The sequence below is a fragment of the Hippopotamus amphibius genome, chromosome 3, assembly GCF_030028045.1.
Source record: "Hippopotamus amphibius kiboko isolate mHipAmp2 chromosome 3, mHipAmp2.hap2, whole genome shotgun sequence".
In the NCBI taxonomy this organism is placed as follows: Eukaryota; Metazoa; Chordata; class Mammalia; order Artiodactyla; family Hippopotamidae; genus Hippopotamus; species Hippopotamus amphibius.
Window position 1 is genome coordinate 26516729 of NC_080188.1, and position 22469 is coordinate 26539197.

The 22469-nt window shown below is 40.2% G+C and overlaps 1 protein-coding gene across 2 annotated transcripts in view; it reads left to right on the forward strand.

The window, feature by feature from the left end:
- The first annotated feature begins 8948 nt into the window (after positions 1–8948).
- The window catches only part of SLAIN2 (SLAIN motif family member 2), a 70638-nt gene continuing 57117 nt past the window's right edge, over positions 8949–22469 (forward strand). For both annotated transcript variants that reach the window (XM_057727693.1, XM_057727694.1), the window contains exon 1: positions 8949–9634. In XM_057727693.1, the coding sequence (XP_057583676.1) occupies positions 9246–9634 (389 nt within the window). In that variant the 5' untranslated portion in view covers positions 8949–9245. The remainder of the gene's footprint in view (positions 9635–22469) is intronic.

Genomic DNA, 22469 nt, shown 5'->3' on the forward strand with positions numbered 1-22469 from the left:
ATAATAAACAATTTAGGCTTATTTTTATATATCTTTTAAAATTTAATTTTTCTAGGAATTCACTTTTACAAAACTCTAATTCTCCTACAGATTGGAAATAAATAAGAAAACTAGTCCTTACCACAGATAGTTTTAGAAGCTCTGTTTTAGTATTAAGCATTGCAAAAATCATCTATTATTACTATTACTCTTAGGTGGTTCCTGAGCACTCTAGCTGTCTGCTAGGATTGTAGGTTGTTTACTAAATATGCTAGATCACTGACTGTTATGTATATATTAAAAACCCAAAATATTTGAGGTACCTGATGAAGTTGGTGTGCTAACAATTGCCTTTCTGCCCATAATCCCTTCCTGGAAATATTATAGGATTCTGCTCACCTCTGCCCACTCACCCCTACCCCCACCTCATCTTGTTCTCCCACTGTGGACTAATCTTAGTTAGCCTACTACTATGTGAGTCTAATATTATGTCACCCAAGAATCTGGAATTGAGACACTGAGAGACTGAGTGATTAGGTCACAGTAGGCACACAAACTGAAATGTCAACAGTTGTTACAACACCAAACAAAAAGCCACGTGTAAACTGATGTTATGAAGAGAACTCAGGAGCCATGAGTAAGCAGAAGTTTTGAGAGAGAATTAGGGGAATGGAGCAACTGGCAAACATACAGGAAGCTGAGAAGAGGGGGCTCTTGTTAAAATGTAAATAAGGTCATGTCACTCTTCTGCTCAAAATCCTCCCTTTTCTTCTCATTTTAGTTGGAGTAAAAGCCAAAGTCTTTACAAGTGCCTAGTAGGTCCTACAGAATCTTTCCTCCGTCCCTCTGACTTCCATCTTGCAAGACTCTCCCCATCACTCACTCTAGTATAGCCACATAGATCTTGCTCTTCCCTGAAGCCAGGCACATTATTGCCTCAGGCCCTTTGCACTTCCTATTCCATTGGCATGCTCTTCCCAAGTTATCTGCATGTCTTGCTCTCTCACCTCCTTCAGACCTTTGCTCAAATGTCATTTTCTCTGCAATGCTTTCTCTAACCACTCTATTTAAAATTGCAATCCCACCCCTCCCCACACTCCTTATTGTTGTCCCTGATTTATTTTTCTCCACAGCACCATCATCATATGGCATACTCTACATTTTAATTGTGTGTTTATTGTCTGTCACCCATCACTAAAATGTAAGCTCCATGAAGTCAGGTCTTTTTCCTCTGATTTTTTTGCTACATGCCCATTGCCTAGAACAATTCCTGGTGCATAGTACGTGCTCAATAAATACGTTGGATAAATAAATGAATGACTCATTAAAGGAGATGGAGGACGTTGCCTTGATTTCTTACTTTGTAGTTCTATTCCTCAAGTGGCCTGGCCACACTGTATTACTTACTATCCTATGTTATGATACAACTTTTTAATATCGCCCCTTTTTTACTTTTAATATTTGTTTCTTAAGCATGTCAATATCCAAAGTCAAAACCATGTCACAAGATAAACTCAGATAAATCCTATTTTACTGATGAAAAATTAATCAATCAATCCAAAAAACAAATGGAAAATTTTATTTGAGCCAAATTGAGAATTATAACCTGAGAACAGCTCCTCAGAAGGCTCTGAGAACTGTTGTACCTATTAGAAGTCAAAGCACAGTTATGTACATTTTTTGAGATAGAGGGCTGTACATTAAATGATGTATTATTGACCGTTTACACAATTCAGATCTGCAAGTACGAAGTGGTGGATCATTGAGATCCCTTTAGAAGGTCCAGAAGGAATGTTACCTGTAAAGGAGTTGCCTGGTTGGTGCTAGGAGAATGTTGCTCTTTATGGTTGAGCAGGTATTCCTGCTGATGGGGAGGTTTGGTTGATGCCTAATGCAGATACACCACGCACAGCGAGGGGAGAGAGGAGGCCAAAGGGCAGTGAAATTTTTTTTCATGTTTAAATTTTTCTTGTCTTGCCATAAAATATAAAGTTTATTCCACAATTTCTATGCCCTTCACTCTTTCCTCCTTCCTCATTGGGTCACCATTTTTTTAAATTGATTTTTGATTTAGTCTTCCATTGTTTATTTTTGAAAATATAAGCATATATGTATATATTTTATATCCCTCCCTGCTGTTAACACTAAGCACCATTCTGAACCAGTTATCTCAGAGACTTATGGAGATCTTTCTCTTTCCTTTTTTTTTTAAATGAATGAATGAATTTATTTATTTACTTATTTATGGCTGTTGGGTCTCTGTTGCTGCGTGGGGGCTTTCTCCAGTTGCAACAGGCGGCGCTATTCTTTGTTGTGGTGCAAGGGGTTCTCATTGTGGTGGCCTCTCCCGTTGTGGAGCAAAGGTTCCAGGCGCACAGATGCCAGTAATTATGGCTGGTGGGCTCTAGAGTGCAGGCTGAGTAGCTGTGGCGCACGGGCCCAGTTGCTCTGTGGCATGTGGCATCCTCCCTGACCAGGGCTCGAACCCATGTCCCCTGCATTGGCAGGTGAACTCTTAACCACTGCGCCACCAGGGAAGACCTCTCTTTCCTTTTTATTGAGGCATAGTCCTCCATTGTGTGGATGCGTCATGATTTTCTCAACTAGTCCCATACTGATAATGTTAGGGTTGCTGTCGGTCTTTTGCTATTACAGATAATGGCATAAAAATAGTAAATTGCCCGGTGCATATTTCTGTTCATATTTTTTTTCCAGTTTACTTTTGGAATAGATTCTTGCAAGTGAGATGAGTGGATAACCCCCTTTTTAAATTGAGATTATTCAAGTGGTTTTTCTGTTCATTACAACCGACAAGTCAAGATTAAAATAGTTACCTATCCCTGAAGGCCCATCTGAAATCACACTTCTTCTGGAAAAACTCTTATCTCAAGCAGAAAGACTCTACTTCTATTCCCTTAATAGTCTCTCTCAAAAAAAAAAAAAAATCAGAGGATAAACAAACACACACACACAAAAACCCTTGTATTCTCTCTTGTCCATATAGCTCACATGGCACTTTTCACATGGTTCTTTGTGTGTATAGTTATCTGTGTACATTTCATCCCCTTAATTGGACAATAAGCTTCTGCAGGGCGAGGAGCACAGTCCTTATGACCTTTATTGTCTCTGGCCCTTAACAGCATACCCTGACCTAGTAACAGTGACCAACACACCTCCTGATGAACTGACGGCAGGGCTGCAAAAACCGGTCAATAGGGAAAGTGTAAGCAATTTGGGAGAATGGTGATGGTAGAAAAGAGGAAGCAAGTTTTCCAATAATGCTGGGGTAAAAAGCCATGCCGACAGACAGAGTAGCTCTGTCGGAACTGAGAGCCACCTCTTCATGTGCAGGTGCCCTATCTGAAGTATACCATACCCACTGATAACAGGGGAACCACCTGTGCCCTGCCCTACTACTCATCTCTTCTCTGCCCAACACCCTACCCTCCTTTCTCTAGACTAGGGTGCAGATGCGAGATGAGGGCTATCTGGTTTCCAGGAACTTAGGGGAGATGGAATCCGTTTACAGATCGACACAATGGTGGACTCTTGTGCATCAGGGAGCTTTGCAGAGCGGGCCCTAGTCCAACATATCTGATTACCAAGTGTTCCAAGACTAGAAACTCACAACCCAGCCAGGCAACAGCATCACTGGCCCTTTAAATGCAACTCTTCCCTCCACAAAACCTGCTACAAAGCCTGCAACCATTTAGTTTAAGCTGAGAATCACCCTCTGATCTACTGTTGAGACCACTCCTCCTATTCTCATCTGTTTCCCTGGCTCTACACTTTGTCTTTTGATAGCTGCTTTTGTCTCTCCTATTTCAGGACCTGTTTAAATTTTCCTTCTCTCATGTATAGGCCTAGGACTCTTGCCATTAAATTCTTACCTTTAAATCTTGATGCTTTGTTGATTGTGGTGGTAGTACCACTGCCCTAGGTAAAAGACTCCCTCTGCTAACTTTTTCCCCATAAAACTCCTACAGGCTGGACTAGTCCATCAGCCTTTCCAGTAAGAAGCTCAGATGCTGAAGCTTCATCTTAGTAAACTGCTGACTGGGAGCGGGAGGGACATGGTCTTTAGGAATCTTCCACCCACCTCTCAAGTATCTAGAGTACTATTGGAGTAAATGGCCTACTAGGAAGTCTTTTGAGCAAGAGATAGAGGAATTGCCTCCCTCTCTAAGGAACAGATGGTTTCCATATGTTGAGTCCCAGCGGTGCTGAGACTTCAAAACTGGCAAACTTGCTCTTAGAGCAAGAGGATCTAGTTGCTGGGTATCGTAAAAGCAATAACCCTTGCTCCCAATCCCCACCCCAGATGGTAGCTGACTCAGGTATCAATATTCTTGTAAGGAGAACATCTTGGTCATGAACTATTGGAGATTACGTGTGCAGATTCTGAAGTCAGAACACCTGTGTTCAAAACGAGCTCTACTACTTCCTGGCTATGGGATTCTAGGAAATTATTTTACATTTCTGTCTCTGTTTCCTCATTTGTAAAATAGAGATGATGATACTAATAGCTGCTACCTCAAAGGACAATTGTGACTTTAAGTGAATTATTACATATCATGATATAGTCAATAATTGTTAGCTGCTATTACTATTGTGTTAATAATAAGACCTAGGTATTTACAGAATTACACTTCCAGGGTACATATAACTTTGTTTACATAAGGATGGTGATGAATGAGAAAGTAAATTTCTAGAGGTGCTTTGGCGAATTGAATAGCTGATGATGTCTTTCTGTCTGTGTAATATTCCAGGAGTATCCCAAAGACTCAGGAATGGAATTATCTACAACTTCTTAGATAGAAGAGTAACTGTATAAATATCTCTATGACACCTTAATTTACTTTAGCCTAATACAACCCTCTGTTCATAGTCTACTATCTCTCAAGCATCTCTAAGTCAATGCTCAGAATAATATATTTTAAATCCTAGATCAGATTACTGGGACTTGCCATATCAACTTGGAGATTTAGGTGATTTTTCATAAGTTTTCTCCTATCCTTGAATGGTAGATTCTCTAGAACATCATGGATATTCAGAAGTGGTTCGTATTTTACTTTTCCAACTTCACTGTCCTGCTGATATACTACTTAAAGAAAGGATGAAATAATAAATTTTATTCAGCAATCTTATCCTCCCTCTTGCTACCACAAAAAGGGTGGGAGATTAGGTATTGTTTCATTTGGGGCTAAGACAGCAGCCTCCTAAGAGTTTGAGAGCCTGTCTACCTCTGCCCTGATCATGGGCCTTCCCATCTTTACATCAATGTATTACATGCCCCCCAACAGTGTGATAGGGGGCCACCCTTGGCCAGAGGACCTTCTTAAAGAAGTGATGCCTGCCATTATGGTCACTTTTGAGACATCCCATAACTATAAGATCTGATCAATGTTGACTGGAAAAATACTGGGTTCAAATCCTGGGCTCCTCTTCTTTTTGTCGCCAAGATTTCAATTCAGAATTTCTTATACACATAGCCTTTAAAGTTCTTGAGATTCCTTCTTAAAGTTGCATGTGCCAAGACAGTAAAGAAGAGGCCTCTTGATAGACCAGAAGGAGGTAGATCTTGAGGAAGAATGCTGGTAAGGGATGAGAGAGAACATGCAGGAAATAACTAGCCCAGTGCATGCCTGTGAAGACAAAATGAACGTACTGGATACTCAAGCTTTCTTCAAAGAACTTGAGCATTTTTTAAACAAATGCAAGTATTTCTGTAAGTGCCTAGCAATTTCTAAACCCCTTTTGGGCATGTGTTCATGTGCTCATGTGTGTGCACACACGCGCACACACACACACACTCACATCTTTGTTTAGCATTTTAGGATTGCTAAATACCTTTAAGCCATTGAGTAATAGTTTGTTTTACTCACATAATTTTAGTGGTTGTAATGTTTTCCACTTTGTCAGGAGTTTCACCAAGAGCTAACATGCAAGTAGAAACATGTTATGGAAAGGGCCACACCTGCTTAGAAAAGAAGTGACTTCTTCATCCAGGAACAAAGCAAATGTTGTCATAAAAGACAACACCTGAAGAGCTAGTTGAGATAATTGTGGTGCATACTGCAGACACCTCCCAGCTTTACTCCTCATGTCTACATGAGAGGCACTTTTAGAGTGACTTTTAAAAAATATGTTCTAACACTTTTGAGTCACCAGAGAAGACAGTATTGTAGTTAACCTGAAGGAGAAAGATAGGTTTAGGATGGAATGGAAATATTCTTGTCCTCATACTTCTCAGTGAGAACCTAAGACTTTCCTCCGCAATTTTTAAGGGCTTGTTGGCATTCAGGATGTGGAGAATGACCTAGTTTTGAAGATGATATATGTAGTGTGGCATGTTGCTCTTTTGGAAGAGGAAAATATAGTTAAGAAAATCAACCATTCAACATTATTAGGAATCTCCACTTTAATACTCTGAGACATAATAAACACATTTATCGGAAATTCACTTGGCTTAAATCCACCCATTCATTTAACATTTACTGAACACCTACCATGTAGTAGGCACTGTTTTAGGCACCAGGGATACATCAGTGAATCCTGTTTTCACACAGTTCACATTCTCCTGAGGAGAGGTAGGCAATAAACAAAGGAAGAAATCGATGATGTGTCTGAGGAAAGATGAAACAGTCTAAGAGGATGGGGAATGCTAAGGATGCTATTTTATGAGGGTCATAATAATGTGGATAGTGAAATTAGGTGGTGAAATTTGAGCTGAGACCTGAACGAAGGGAGAAAGTTAGTAATGTGACAGTGTGGAGGAAGAACTGACCCTAGACAAAGGGAATAGCAAGTGCAAAGTTTAAAGGAGAAACATGCTTGGCAGGTTTGAAGAACGTCAGAAAGGCCAGTGTGGCTGGCATAGGGTGATGGAGGGGAAGAATAGGGTAGTCAATGAGGTACCTGCAGAAGTTGCCAAATATCCAGTCTTTTAGGCCAAGGAAAGGACTTGGGATTTTTAAGTATGTTGGGAATCAAGTAGAGGATCTCTAGCAAAGGAGTGCCGTGCCCTGACTTACACAAAGGATCATCTGGTTGCTATGTAAACCACAGATTGTAAGCAGCAAAGTGGAACAGCCCATTAAGAGAATACCACAATAAGCTACACAAGAGAAGATGGCAACTTGAACTAGAGTTGTACCAGTGGTGGTGCAAGGAAGTGTTCAGACATATTTTGAATATAGAGCCAGAATGACCTGTGTAAGGATCAGAGATTAAGGTCAAGTACAAGATTTGTGGTATAGTTTGTCATCCAGTTTTCTGATGCGCCATTCATTTCTCCACATCACACCAATCTCTCCTTGCCCCATGAGCTTCATAATCTTATACGAACTATTCTTTTCAAGGAATAAATTTGAAATGTTCTTGTTACAGAACCTGGCTAGTTGGGATCTATTTTGAAAACTATTAAATGCAAGTGAAAGTGCTATAGGTGAAGCAGCCGTGTTGTTTAACCTTCTGGTGACTAGTTCAGATGTGCCAGAGACAGCAACAATATTTAGATGTGCATTATATAAATACAATTATTGTGAGGCAAACAAAAAAAAGAAAACCTTTGACTTCGTATACATAGCTAGGAAAATATTCTACTTATTTACTATTTATTTATTTTGGCTGCTCTGGGTCTTAGCTGTCGCATGTGCAGTCTTCACTGGGGCACGCAGATTTCTTAGTTGTGGCATGCGAACTCCTAGTTACGGCATGAATGTGGGACCTAGTTCGCGAATCAGGGATCAAGCCCTGGAGCCCTCTGCATTGGGAGCACGGAGTCTTACCCACTGGACCATCAGGGAAGTTCCTGAGCATGAGTTTCAAAAGGAATCAGATCTGGCAGGTAGAATATTCTAAGTAAGGAAAATATAGAATGGGAAGGCTAAAGGGTAGAAACAAGTATGACATGGTATGAGTTCACACCCAGGTGTAATAGGACTGGATCATTATTAGCAAAGGGTGGAGGAGGCAATTAGAGGAAAGCTGCAAACACAAAGCAGTAGTTCACAACTGACATCTCAAGAACAGTGAATGTGATCAAAACAAAGAATTTAGGTGATTGGTTTATTTGCTGTCGATAGTACGAATTACAAACGGGTGCGACTGAAGGCAGATTTTTACAATCATACTTCTCTTAGCATTCATGAGTATTTGCCAACAGGTTTATTAAGTACTTTCAATACGCAAGTTTTTTAAAAGTCAAGACTATGAAAAAGCTTTTTCAGAAGAAAGGATACAAAGGATACAAAGGATACAAAGAGCAGATTATGCATCAATTAACAACGTTGAGAGAGGAGCAGTTTCCTATCCCCGCTTCCATGCCAGTGTGCAGTAAACAGCAGTGCAGTCGGGAAAACTCTTCTAGATAATGCCTTCAGAGTGCACCGTGTCTCCCGTAGTAAGCACTTAACAATTTATGGTTATTATTTTGACTTTAGATCTCTCTTAACCATTTGGGATTTTGCTTCCTTGTTTTCAGAGGAAGAAACGGGTCACAGAGCGTCTGAGGCTCCTGTCAGCTACGACAATCTCCTACTTTAAGGAGGCATCGAATAAAATATTTGCTGAACAAACAGACGAAGTAAACTGCCTCTCCACGGGGCCGGGTTGAGCGCCCACCAAAGAACCAGCCGCGAGGGACGACAGGATCGAACGCTGGCCCTCCGAGCGGGTGCTCATCCCAGGCCAACAGGCGGGGCTGAGGGGGGTCTCGATTTGCAATCTTAGCCCCGCCCACCGCCAGGTCCACACTTCTCTCGCGCCCCGCCTGCGGCCGGAATCGCTCTTCTCAGCCAGAAGGGCAGCGACCCGCCTCCGCCGACGCTCCGGGCACGCCCCTTCCGGCATAAGGCCCGCCCACTAAGCCCCGCCCCGCCGGCCTCGCCCATGGCCACGCCCCTCCGCGAGATCTGCGCCGGGTCCTCTCAGCGCCCGCCGGCGGCGGGTCCACCCCCGACGCTCTGAGGTCACCGACGGGGTCGGACGGAGCGGGGCGGAGGGACGGAGGGAAGATGGCGGCCGAGGCCGGATATTGGCGCCGCCTCCCACAATCCTGGAGCCGGCGCAGATGAGGCGGCTCGGCTGGGGCCAGCGGAGCTTCGGAACGGGAGCAGGGGGGACCCTGGCGGTGGGGCCTGGCCCTGCTATATGCCGGCGCCTCGGCTAGAGTGAGCGGCGGCGGCGGCGCCTCTTTCCTCCGACTCTTTCCCTGTCGCTGTGAGTCCGAGCTGGTGGCGGGCGGCAGAGGCGGCGGGGCCGGGATGGAGGACATTAACTCCAACGTGAACGCGGACCAGGAGGTGCGGAAGCTGCAGGAGCTGGTGAAGAAGCTGGAGAAGCAGAACGAACAGCTGAGGAGCCGCTCCGGGGCCGTGCAGGGCGCCGGCTCCCTCGGGCCCGGCAGCCCGGTTCGGGCGGGCGCGTCCACTCCCTCCTCCGGCGCGGCGTCCCCTCGGGGCTTCCCCTTGGGCCTCAGCGCCAAGTCGGGCGGCGGGGCCGGGTCGGGCCCGAGGCGGACGAGTAGCGAGGAGCTGCGGAACGCCACCTCCTTGCTGGCAGCGGGCGAGGGCGGCTTGCTGGACGAGGTGGAGCCGCTGCGGCCCGAGGAGCTGGAGCGCCTGTCAGGCTGGGAGGAGGAGGAGGAGAGCTGGTGAGCGCGGGGCTCCGGGCCGGGGCTGGGCGGGGACGGGCCTGGGGGCCGAGAGCGTCTTCCGAGGGTCCCCTGGTAGGACACCTCGCTTTGTGTAGTGGGGTCCGCTCTCGGACTCGTGGTTTCCTTGCTTTGGCTGCGGAAAGGTCAGCGGGAGTTGGAGGGTCCAGGCTTGCGAGAGGAACAGGCTTTGTAGCTAGTTCTCCTCTGGGTTGGGGGCCCCTCTGGGCTTTGGACCCCATTGGGGTCTGGGGGCTGGCACAGCTTGGGAAGGGTGCTTGCCGTGAAAGGGGTTGTGGGAAACTGCTTTGTAGAAGGGATCTTGCTTTGTGTGAAATACTGGCTTTCGGATGGTGGCCTGGGCATTTTGGGTGCTTGATGAGGTGTCACCTGGTGCGGGGAGCAGACCAGGGTAGTCTAAGTCCGTGCAGTGCTCAGTGTTTTGGACCAGTGGGAGATGGGTTCATTTCTGGCGGCAGTGGGGAGACGGTGTGAATCAGCACTCCCCCTTGGGTAGTGGGGTGAAGCTTGCTTTGTGTGAAGAGGGCAGAGGATGGTGCTGCTTTGTGTGAAGAGTCAAGGGTGGAACAAGAGCCCTGGCTCTCATTTCTTAAACAAGAATTGGGTCTGGCATTTTTCTCAGCTGTGAAGTGACACTTATCTTTCATTTCCATGTCATCCTAGGGGCAGAGAAAAAGAGCCCTATTTAAAAATCTAAACCAAACTGTACTGTCCTAAGCTACTTCTTGATAAAATTGTGACCCATATCATAATATCACTTCCATATATAGAAAGGACATGAGAGGCAGTTTCCCTCATGTTTTATTGTAATTGCATTAAGATGTCAATGGGAAATGTCTTAATTTATCCTTCTTTAAAGTTTTAATTTTTAGCTAAAGTATCTCTGCTCTTTGTTGAAATTGAAACTTCTAACACTGAAATTGAAATCCTTCATAGACTCTGGTTTTGCAGGGCTGCAACTTCACATAGTGTACGGAAGTATTTAAGAGCTTTGCCTGGATTCAGGCCCTGGCTCTGCTACTTACTAACTGTACAGTTTTTGGGGCAAGTTACTCTGAGCCTCACTTTATTCCTCTATTTGATGGAGAAAATAAGAGTTCTTATCTCTGTTGAGTTGTGAAGATTATGTGAGATAATCCATGTATGCTTTGAGCGTGGGTCTGGTGAATAAGCTCTCGGAGACTAGCTGCTATTATTGCTCTTAAGCATAGTTGTTTAAATCAGGAAATACTTAGTGCTTTCAGGATCTTGTGGGAGATTCTTAAATGTTGATCCCTGTTCACTAAGGCAGTTAGTCTTGTTGGGAGCCAAGTGTTATGGAGGAAGAGGAAATAAGCTAGGAAATACACAGTGAATTGCTTAAAAGAGTGATAGGGACAAAAAGTACTGAGAGCACTCAGAAATTGAGAAGAAAATGATAGTCTAAAATACTTGGGGAAAGCTTTGAGGAGATGTGGTTTTGGAGCCAGAGGGTGGAGAGAGTGGGAAGGGCATTTTATGCTCTGACAACTGCTAGAGCAAAGTCAGAGATGTTTGTAACTCACAGTTAGAAAGGTTTGAATTACAGAGATACTCTTGAATATATAATGTCAAGCCTTTATTTTATTGCCAGGTGATACCAAATATTATTAGAAGTGACTGTGGTAGTGACAGTTTTCATATTAGTGTGAAATCTCGTCCTCACAAAGGAATCCTAGGTATGTATACACTTTAAAAGAAGTCGGAATCATCTAAATATCATTACATGCCTCTTCCAAGTGATGATGATGATGGTGCTCTTAATAATAATGAGGATTAGCTGCACTCACTGGCCCATTTTAGATTATGTATTCTTAGAACACATTGACTCCACTTGGAGAAACTGATTGTCTTTCACTGCTTTGTTTTCTGAGCATAGGGTTTTTGTTCAGGTAAAGCAAGTCTTTTAAAATACTACCCCAGAAGTTTCTTTTGGCCAGTTGGTTCCTGCTTACAGCTTTGCTCCTGGTTACATATCTTGATGTTATAGGTGTCCTTTGCTTTTTCTGAAAAGATTTGTGTGAATTGTAAGTTTGAAAATCATATTTAAAGTGCATTTAGAAAACAGTATTGTATTTAGAGCCATAGCTTTCACAGTTTTTTTTCAGCCCCTGCTTCATGATAAGAAATAAATTTTATACCATAGCCTGGTACACACATGTATATGAATAACTGAAACAAAAGTTGCACTAAACTATATGTAGTATATATGTTAAAGTGCTGATGTTTTCTATTCTGTTCTGTTTCTTTAGAAAAAAGTGCTGGTTACAACCCACTGAACTGATTTGGTGACCCATTAATGGGTAATTATCAGTTTGAAAAATACTCTTACAGAACAACTCAGAAAAGTCTAGAAAAGGGAATTAACATTATTGTGTATCATAGTGTGTCCGTCTATGTCAGGAAACTTGTAAACATTTTTACAGTTAATTGCATTTAATTTTTATACACTTATGAGGTAGGTATCATTTTCTAGGTAAGGACACCTCTCTCTAAGCATCAAATAACAGATGGTAAATGATGGAGTCAGGATTTGAATCCAGGTCTTTATATCATAGCTTATTCTGTTCCCAGTATATTTTGCTTTCTCCAAGTATAATTCTTTTTCCTTATGAACGACCCCTTTTAATATTTGAATACTACCATCATGACCCTGCTGACTTCTCCCCACCACACACTTTGAGCATTCTCATCTCTTCTTCAGAGTAAAACGATCCCAGTTTATTTAATCATTCCTTAGATAATATAATTCTCTGATCTTTCAACTGTGGTCATTTTTTTCTTAATGAATTCTGGTTGCTCCTTGTCATTAAACGTGGTACCCAGAACTGTAATCAGCATTTTAGATGATATTTGACCAGACAGTGTATGGTGGATATATCTTACTTGAGCTAAATGCTATTATTTTGAAACCAAATATTTCATTAACTGTTTTCACTTCTGTTGCTTATGCTTAAAATGAATGAGTAGTTTGTTGCGCTCCATATCTTTTATACATAGGTTGTTAAACTGAGTCTTCCTAACCCTGGTTTTCTGTAATGAATTTTTTAGCTTGAATACTAGGCTTTTATATTTCATTTTGTTAATCTTGATTTATGCATTTAATATTATCTATTCCTTCTGATTTTTGTTTTGTCATTTTCATATTGCAGAGGCATACCTACTGGGTCTTCATTTAAGTTGTTGATAAAAATATTAAAATGACAGAATAACAGGCTCTGAAGTATGCAGCTTGACTAGACTCCCTCCAGATTAACATCATTAATCAACACACATTGTAGTTGTTCAGTAACTATTAGTACTACTTATTCTCAAGCCCATATGCCATTTTGCATGTGTGGATATTATGAAAGATTTTGCCAAATGGCTTGCTCTAATTAAGATATATGGTGCCTACAGAGTTCTTACATGCAATGAAGTAAACTTAACATAGGCATTGCAGTTAATTTGGTTTGACTTGTTCGTGATGAATCATCTGGCTTTTTCCTTTTCTAACTTTACAGACATTTTGTTTAACCTAGTTTTGAATTTTGTAAGGAATCAGTCTGGTCTGGACTTTCTATACATTGCTTATTTTTACTCTTTAGAAATTGTCATGCTTCCACTTATCCAGGCTTTGACCCTGCCATAATATTGATATTTCAGATCTACAGATTTCAGGTCAACAATAATTTGGTGATAAAATATCAGTTATGGAAACATTTTTTGGAAGAGTAGACCTAAACCTGTTTCAAGGTACCTTTCAGCTTACTGTGTATCGCCTTGCTTCATTTGAACTTCAGTTTCCCTCAATTTAGCCTCCCCAAAATTCCAAGTTTATAGTTCAGTATTGTCAGCTACATGCACGTTGCTGTGCAACAGATCCCCAGAACCCTCCCATCCTGCCTGACAGAAACTCTACACTCGCAGAAGAGCAACACCTTACCTCTCCTCCCCCCAGCTCCTGGCAAGCACTGTTCTACTTTGTTTCTATGAGTTTAACTACTTTAGATACCTGTAAGTAGAATCATGTAGAATTTGTTTTTTTGTAACTAGCTTATTTCACTTAACATAATGTCTTTTTAAAAATTTATTTTAATGAATGAGTGAATTCATTCATTCATTAATTTTTGGCTGCGTTGGGTATTTGTTACTGCGTGCAGGCTTTCTCTAGTTACAACAAGCCGGGGCTACTCTTTGTTATGGTGCGAGAGCTTCTCATTGCGGTGGCTTCTCTTGTTTCATAGCACAGACTCTAGGCGCTCAGGCTTCAGTAGTTATGGCACACGGGCTTCAATACTTGTGGCTCATGGGCTCTAGAGCGCAGACTCAGTAGTTGTGGCACACGGGCTTAGTTGCTCTGCAGCATGTGGGATCTTCCTGGACCAGAGATCAAACCCGTGTACCCTGCATTGGCAGGTGGATTCTTAACCACTGTGCTGCCAGGGAAGTGCACACAGTGTCTTATGGTTCATCCGTGTTGTAGCATATGGCATGGTTTCCTTTTTTTAAGGCTGAATAATAATCCATTGTATGTATGTAACACATTTTCTGTATTCATCTGTTGGTAAACACTTGGATTGCTTCCATTTCTTGGCTGTTGTGAATAATGCTATGAATGTGGGTCTACAAATAATCTGTTCAAGTCCTCGCTTTCACTTCCTGTGGGTATATACCCAGAAGTGGAATTTTGGGGTCGAATGGTAATTCTATGTTTAATTTTTTGGGGAGCCACCGTACTGTTTTCCACAGCAGCTGCACCATTGTACATTCCAACCAACATTATACAAGAGTTCCAGTTTTTCCACATCCTTGCCAACAGTTGCTTTGATTCATTCTGAGTTTTTATATTGTGTGAGGTAGGGTCCAACTTCATTTATTTTGCATGTGGATATCAAATTGTTCCAGTCTTCCCTTGGGAAGACTTTTCTGTTCCATTAAATTGTCTTGGTACCCTTGTTAAAAATCAGTTGCCCATAAATGTATGGGTTTGTTTCTGGACTCTCAGTTGTACTCCGTTGAGCTGTGACTATCCTTATGCCAATACTACACAGCTGTGATTACTGTAGCTTTGAAACTGGAAAGTGTGAGTCCTCCAGTTTTGTTTTTTGCAAGATTGTTTTGAATTTAGGGACCCTTGTATTTCCATATGAATTTTAGGATCAGCTTGTAAATTTCAGCAAAAAAAAAAAGGCAACTGGAATTTTGATAGGGATTATGTTGAATCTGTAGATTAACTGGGGATCTTAACTGTTGAGATCTTAACAGTATTGATTTTTTTCAGTCCATGGATATTGGATGTCTTTCCACTCATTTAGGCCTTTAATTTCTTTCAACTGTGTTTTGTAATTTTCAGTGTGGAGGTGTTACATTTCTTTTGTTAATTTTATTTTTAGTGATTTTTTTTGATGCCACTGTAAATGAAATTGTTTTTCTTAGTTTCATTTTTAGATTGTTCATTGCTACTGTATAAAAATAGTTGATTTTTGTGTATTGATGTCATTGTCTCCTGCAGCCTTGCCCAAGTCATTTATCAGCTGTAATAGTTTTTTGTTTTTTGGTGATTTTTTGGTGTGGATTCCTTAGGATTTTCTATATATATATGATCATGTCATCTCCTCATAGAGATAATTTTAATTCTTTTTTTCCAATCTGGATGTCTTTTTTTTTTTTTTTTTTAATATTTATTTATTTATTTATATGGTTGCACTGGGTCTTAGTTGTGGCAGGTGAGCTCCTTAGTTGTGGCATGCAAACTATTAGTTATAGCATGCATGTGGGACCTAGTTCCCTGACCAGGGATCGAACCCAGGCCCCCTGCATTGGGAGCACAGAGTCTTAACTACTGTGTTACCAGGGAAGTCCCCCAATCTGGATGCCTTTTATTTCATCTTCCTGCCTGATTGCCCTGGCTTGAACATCCAGTGTCATGTTGGGTACAAGTGGTGAAAATGGACATCCTTCAGTGTGACTTGTATTGCTCTTTTATTTTTAATAATTGCTGGCAATTATGTATTGCATTAACACATGACATACTATGCTAAGTACTTTATATACAGTCTTTCATCTTAACCCACTATGATCAATCTGTTATTAATCCCTATTTTAAAAATGGGGAAATTAAAGCGTAGGTTAAATAATTTGCTTATAGTCACTCAAGTTTGTGGACAAGCTAGGATTGGAACACAGTCTGACTGTATTTAAACATTTTCAACCCTTATCTAATACTAATTATTTATATTTTCAATGCTGTTGTTCGTAGATTTGTACTATTATTCACCTTTGGCTATTTTATAATCCCCTAATTCTGTTTTTTGATCATTTGTCTTTAACAGCTTGAGCCCTGTGTATATTTTTATTAATTTCTTTATCTGATGACCTCTTTTTGTGCTCATTATTCTTGTGCTGAATTGACCTTTGGAGTCCCTGGCAGTCAGACTGTAGCTAAGAGCCATGACTCTCGAACTAGGTAGCCCGAGTTGAAATCCCTGCTCCCGCCCTTGTCAACTGCATGACCTTGTCAACCATTTACTCTCTGTGCTTGAGACCCTTCATTATCTGTAAGATAGAGTTAATTATTGTACCAACCATATAGAATTAAGTGTAATATATGTAAAGTGTTTAGGGCAGTTGTTGACACAAATTAAATATATAAGTGTTAGCTTCGTCATCATCATCACCATTTTATTTTAGTTCTAGACAGCCTCTTTGCAGTGAACTTAAAAAATTTTTTTTGAAATATTTCAAACATATACAAAAGTAGAGTGAACAGTAAAACAAACCTCCACTTAACTTATCACCCATCTTTAACACCCACTCATGCCATTCTTGTTTCATCTATACCATTCAAACCTCAACCCTCTGGACTATTTTGAAGCAGATTTCATCTCAAATATCATATAATTTAATTACTAAATGTTGTAGTAGAAGATAAAGTACTCTTTTCCAACATAACTACAATTCCAGTTTACCCTCCTCATTAAAAATAATTCTTTAATATCATTGAATGTGCTCTGAATGTTTTAGATCAGATTTTCTAAAAAATGGTTTGCATATCTGTGTTTAGAAATTTTTTTTCCTATTTTGTTATAAACTCCAAGATGAAATGACCTCTTTCTTCCAGTATTTTGATCATTTTAATATCCCCAGTTAATTTGTTGGTGATGGTCGGAACGGGTCCAGTTCTTCTCATTTCTTCCCCAGCCTTTTGAGAAATTAATTGTTGAGGCAAATCAAGAATTTCTTAGGTGTTCTCTGTGCAGGTTGAGGTTTTCAGCAGACGTGTAAATACTTGAAGTGGTCCCATATCACTATTACATCTTTTTTTTGTACTAGAACTGAAATTTGTATTAGATAAGTAACATCATTTGTATCTTCCTTTGGCCTGTAATCAGCTCCTGTAATAGCATCCTTATTTTTACAGTTATATAACATTTTTAGTTAAATTTAGTCGTAATGTGTCTGTGCTTTCATCCACGTACTTGTAGTTTTAGGCTCCCAAGTTTTTGTAAAACAAAATAATTTTAGTCTGATTTTCCGTAAATCCACGTTTTATTCATTAAGTTTACCTAAAACAGGTATACTTTTACTGAGGAAAGACACAATCTCAAAGAAAGGACCCTTTTTAAATGGTTTTTATTAGAACTTCTCAAAGGCCTCATATAAAAGAATAAACAAATGCCTATTATACATAAAACATCTTTATGTTACTATTTAAAATATTCATTATTGAAGGGGAGGGTTAAGAACTGACCTCTCCGTTTCCCCAAGTCTCCAGATTATTTTCTCCATTCCTATTGTGAATTGTGCTAATTGAAAAGGAATTTATGTGTGGGCAAAAGGGGGGGGAGGGTATATGTGTGAAATACTTTCTAAATAAGTTTTAGATTGTTTATTCATTTGCTCTGCTTCATTTTGTAGATGAGAGTTTCGTATTGTGTATATATGCATAAATACTGTATTATCTAATCAGTGTTAATTAAAATTGTCAGTATCCAGAAGTTTGTTGCTTTATTATTTTTTTACCTTTTTCTTTGAGAGATTCATTATTGCTGATATAAACCTCCTGCATCTGTAGAGGAGACAACAGATTGAGAATAAAGATTTTAGGGGAAATAGATATGAGTTGTCTGATTATTTGTGGGGCCCTTAGGAACCTTTGTAGAATGTAAAATCATAGAAAGTAAAATTAGAAATGGACTTTGAGATCAGGTGGTCATGCCCCCCCCTTTTTTTTTTCTAACTTTTTTTTAAATTATTTTTTTATTGGCTGCATTGGATCTTTGTTGCTGCACACGAGCTTTCTGTAGTTGCGGAGAGCAGGGGCTACTCTTCATTTCAGTGCTCAGGCTTCTTATTGCAGTGGCTTCTCTTGTTATGGAGCACAGGCTTAGTTGCTCCGCGGCATGTGGGGGTCTTCCCAGATCAGGGCTCGAACCTGTGTCGCTGCATTGGCAGGTGGATTCTTAACCACTGCACTACCAGGGAAGCCCCATGCCTCTTGTTTTTAAGCCACTTTAATAATCAAACGGGTCAGGGCAGGTGATTATTTCTTCTTAAAAGATTTTGAGGTTAAAAATCTGATAAGTTCCTCATATTCTGTTAAATCCATTTTACTTTTTTTTTCATTTTATTTTATTAAAATTTTTTTTAATCTTTATTGGAGTATGATTGCTTCAGTGTTGTGTTAGTTTCTGCTGTACAGCAAAGTGAATCAGCTATATGTATACACATATCCCCATATCTCCTTCCTCTTGAGCCTCCGTATTCCCACCCCTCTAGGTTATCACAAAGCATCAAGGTGATGTCCCTGTTTTATGCAGCAGCTTCCCACTAGCCATCCATTTTACATTTAGTAGTGGGTATGTCAGTGCTACTCTCTCACTTTGTCCCAGCTTCCCCTCCCCCCTACCCCATGTCCTCAAGTCCATTCTCTATGTCTGTATCTCTGTTTCTGCCCTGCCACTAGGTTCATCAGTACCACTTTTCTAGATTCCATATATATGCGTTAGCATACGGTATTTGTTTTTCTCTTTCTGACTTACTTCACAATGTATGACAGACTCTAGGTCCATCCACCTCACCACGAATAACTCAGTTTTGTTCCTTTTTATGGCTGAGTAATATTCCATTGTATGTAGTGCCACATCTTCTTTATCCATTTATCTGTCAGTGGACATTTAAGTTGCTTCCTGGCTATTGTAAATAATGCTGCAGTGAACATTGTGGTATGTGTATCTTTTTGAATTATGGTTTTTCTCAGGGTATATGCCCAGTAGTGGGATTGCTGGGTCATATGGTAGTTCTATTTTTAGTGTTTTAAGGAACCTCCATACTGTTTTCCATAGTGGCTGTACCAATTTACATTCCCACCAACAGTGCGGGAGGGTTTCCTTTTCTCCACACCCTCTCCAGCATTTATTGTTTCTGGATTTTTTAATGGTGGCCATTCTGACCAGTGTGAAGTGATACTTTACTGTAGTTTTGTGATTTGCATTTCTCTAATGATTAGTGATGTTGAGCATCTTTGCATGTGTTTGTTGGCCATCTGTATGTCTTCCTTGGAGAAATGGCTTTTTGGTCTTCTCTCCATTTTTGGATTGGGTTGTTCTTTTGATATTCAATATTATATATTTTGGACATTAATCCTTTGTCAGTTGCTTCAGTATTTTCTGCCATCCTGAAGTTTGTCTTTTCAGCATGTTTATGGTTTCCTTTGCTGTGCAAAAGCTTTTGTTTCGTTAGGTCCCATTTGTTTATTTTTGTTTTTATTTCCGTTATTATAGGAGGTGGGTCAAAAAGGATCTTGCTATGGTTTATGTCATAGAGTGGTCTGCCTCTGTTTTTCTCTAAGAGTTTTATAGAGTCTGGTCTTATATTTAGGTCTTTAATACATTTTGTGTTTGTTTTTGTGTATGGTGTTAGGTAGTGCTGTAATTTCATTCTTTTACATGTAGCTGTCCAGTTTTCCCAGCACCACTTATTGAAGAGGCTGTCTTTCTCCATTGTATGTTCTTGCCTCCTTTGTCATAAATTAGGTGACCATATGTGTGTGGGTTTATCTTTGGGCTTTCTGTCCTGTACCATTGATCTATATTTCTGTTTTTGTGCCAGTACCATACTGTCTTGATTATTATAGCTTTGTAGTATAGTCTGAAGTCAGGGAGCCTGATTCCTCCAGCTTTGTTTTTCTTTTTTTCTTTTTTTAATTTTTACTTTTTATTTATTTATTTGTTTATTTATTTATTTTATTGGCTGCATTGGGTCTTCATTGCTGCACATGGGCTTTCTCTATTTGGAGGGGGTGGCTACTCTTTATTGTGGTGCACAGCCTTCTCATTGAGGTGCCTTCTCTTGTTGTGGAGTACGGGCTCTAGGCGCATGGGCTTCAGTAGTTGTGGCACGGGTTCTCAATAGTTGTGGCTCACCGGCTCTGGAGCATAGGCTCAGTAGTTGTGGCACACAGGCTTAGTAGCTCTGTGGCATGTGGGATCTTCCTGGAACAGGGCTCGAACCCGTTTCCCCTGCATTGGCAAGTGGATTTTTAACCACTGCACCACCAGGGAAGCCCAGCTCTCTTTTTCTTTCTCAAGATTGCTTTGGCTACTCAGGGTCTTTACAAATTGTAAAATTTTTTGTTCTAATTCTGTGAAGAATGCCATTGGTAATTTGATAGGGATTGCATTGAATCTGTAGATTGCTTTGGATAGTATAGTTGTTTTCACAATGTTGATTCTTCCAATCCAAGAACATGGTGTATTTCTTCATCTGTTTATGTCATCTTTGACTCCTTTCATTGGTGTTCTGTAGTTTTCTGAGTAAAAGTCTTTTGTCTCCTTAGGTAGGTTTATGCCTAGGTATTTTATTCTTTTTGTTGTGATGGTAAATGGGATTGTTTCCTTAATTTCTTTTTCTGATCTTTCATTTAGTGTATAGAAATACAAGAGATTTCTGTGCATTAATTTCATTTTACTTAAATCAGTTTTCTTTTAAGTTTATGAGGACACTTTAAACTCAGACTGACTTCTCATCAATAAATTTTTTTGATAAACTTCCCTAACTCAGAGATAGATAGGTCTGTGGTTTTTACTTACTGTGTTTTTTTTCTCTCATAGCCCTTCACTTCTGAGAATGGACTTTATTACCTGACCTTTTTGTTCTATGTATGCTTTTTGTAGGGGACCATTGGTAGAATTTGCCTGTAATTTAATATGATAAGCCTAGGCATATAAAGCAGTTTAATTTATATAATTGCCACCACTTATCTTATAATTTGGCAGTCATTCACTGATTAACATCTTGAAGTTTTGTTTTCTAGACTCTTTTGTACCAAGGAGGTTTTTTTTTTTTTTTAAGTACTTCTTTTTTTAAACTTAATTTATTTTGGCTGTATTGGGTCTTTGTTGCTGCATTCGGGTTTTCTCTAGCTGCAGCAAGTGGAAGCTTCTCTTCGTTGCGGTGCTCAGGCTTTTCATTGAGGTGGCTTCTCTTGTTGTGGAGCACAGATTCTAGGTGTGCAGGCTTCAGTAGTTGCAGAATGTGGGCTCAGTAGTTGTGGCCCACAGGCTTAGTTGCTCCACGGCATGTGGGATCTTCCTGACCCAGGGATCGAACCCATGTCCCCTGCATTGGCAGGCGGATTCTTAACCACTGCACCACCAGGGAAGTCCGAAGGAGATATTACTTTAAAGTAACATGGTTTGTGTGTGTGTGTGTGTGTGTGTGTGTGTGTGTGTGTGTGTGTGTGTGTGTGTGTGAAATGAATGGAAAGTTCTACATCTAGATGAGCGTTCTATTCCCTTCTTAGCAGAGATTTTCCAGTGATTCTAACATGGCTTTACCTTTTTTTTCTTTAATGGAACAAATATTTAGAGCCCCTATGTGTGAGCACTGCAGTGCTGGTAACACTTAGAGACATGATAATGCATTTTCTTGCTTTCTTAAAAAATTGTATTTGGCCAAGAAGGGCTGCATGATTGGTGAAATATATTACAATCATTATTGTTTGAGCATGTTCTGTATACTAAGTATTGTTAAGGCATTTTATACATGTTAAATATTTAATCTGCACAATTTTGAATTGTAGTTATTGTTATCCCCATTTTTTCGTTTGGGGTAAAATATACAAGGCAAAAAAATTTACCCTTTTAATCATTTTTAAGTGTACAGTTCAGTGACATATTAAATACATTTACATTGTTGTGTAATCATCACCACCATCCATCTCTAGAACTTTATCTTTGTAAATTGAAACTCTGTATAAACAGTAACTCCCCATTCCCCTATTCTCCCCGCCCCCGGCACCAGGCAACCACCATTCTACATTCTGGGTTTATGAATGTGACTACTTGAGGTACCTCATATAAGTGGAATCATGTAGTATTTATCTTTTAGTGTCTGGCTTATTTCATTTATTGTTGTGTCTTCACAGTTCATCTTTGTTGTAGCAGGTGTCACATTATCCACATCTTACAGGTAAGGAAACTAAACTCAAAGTCACATAGCTAATACAGTGCATTGAGATTCATATCAATACTGAAAATCATGCTTGATTAAAAAAAACATTTGATCTTCATTCATTTAACTTGTAGATAGGTTTTTTAGACTTATTCTGTATAACTCTGGAGATCATTACTAAGACAATAAGTATACATTAGAGGTAAGCAAATATTTATTTAATATAAGGAAGAATTTTCTAGTAGAGCTGTTCCTAGTATAGACTGCCTTTAAAAAGTGTTGTGAGTAACCTTTAGCAGTAAAGACTGCTTAGTGGTCCTGTGGCAAGGGATGCTACAAAGAGCTATCTCTGAATTTGAAT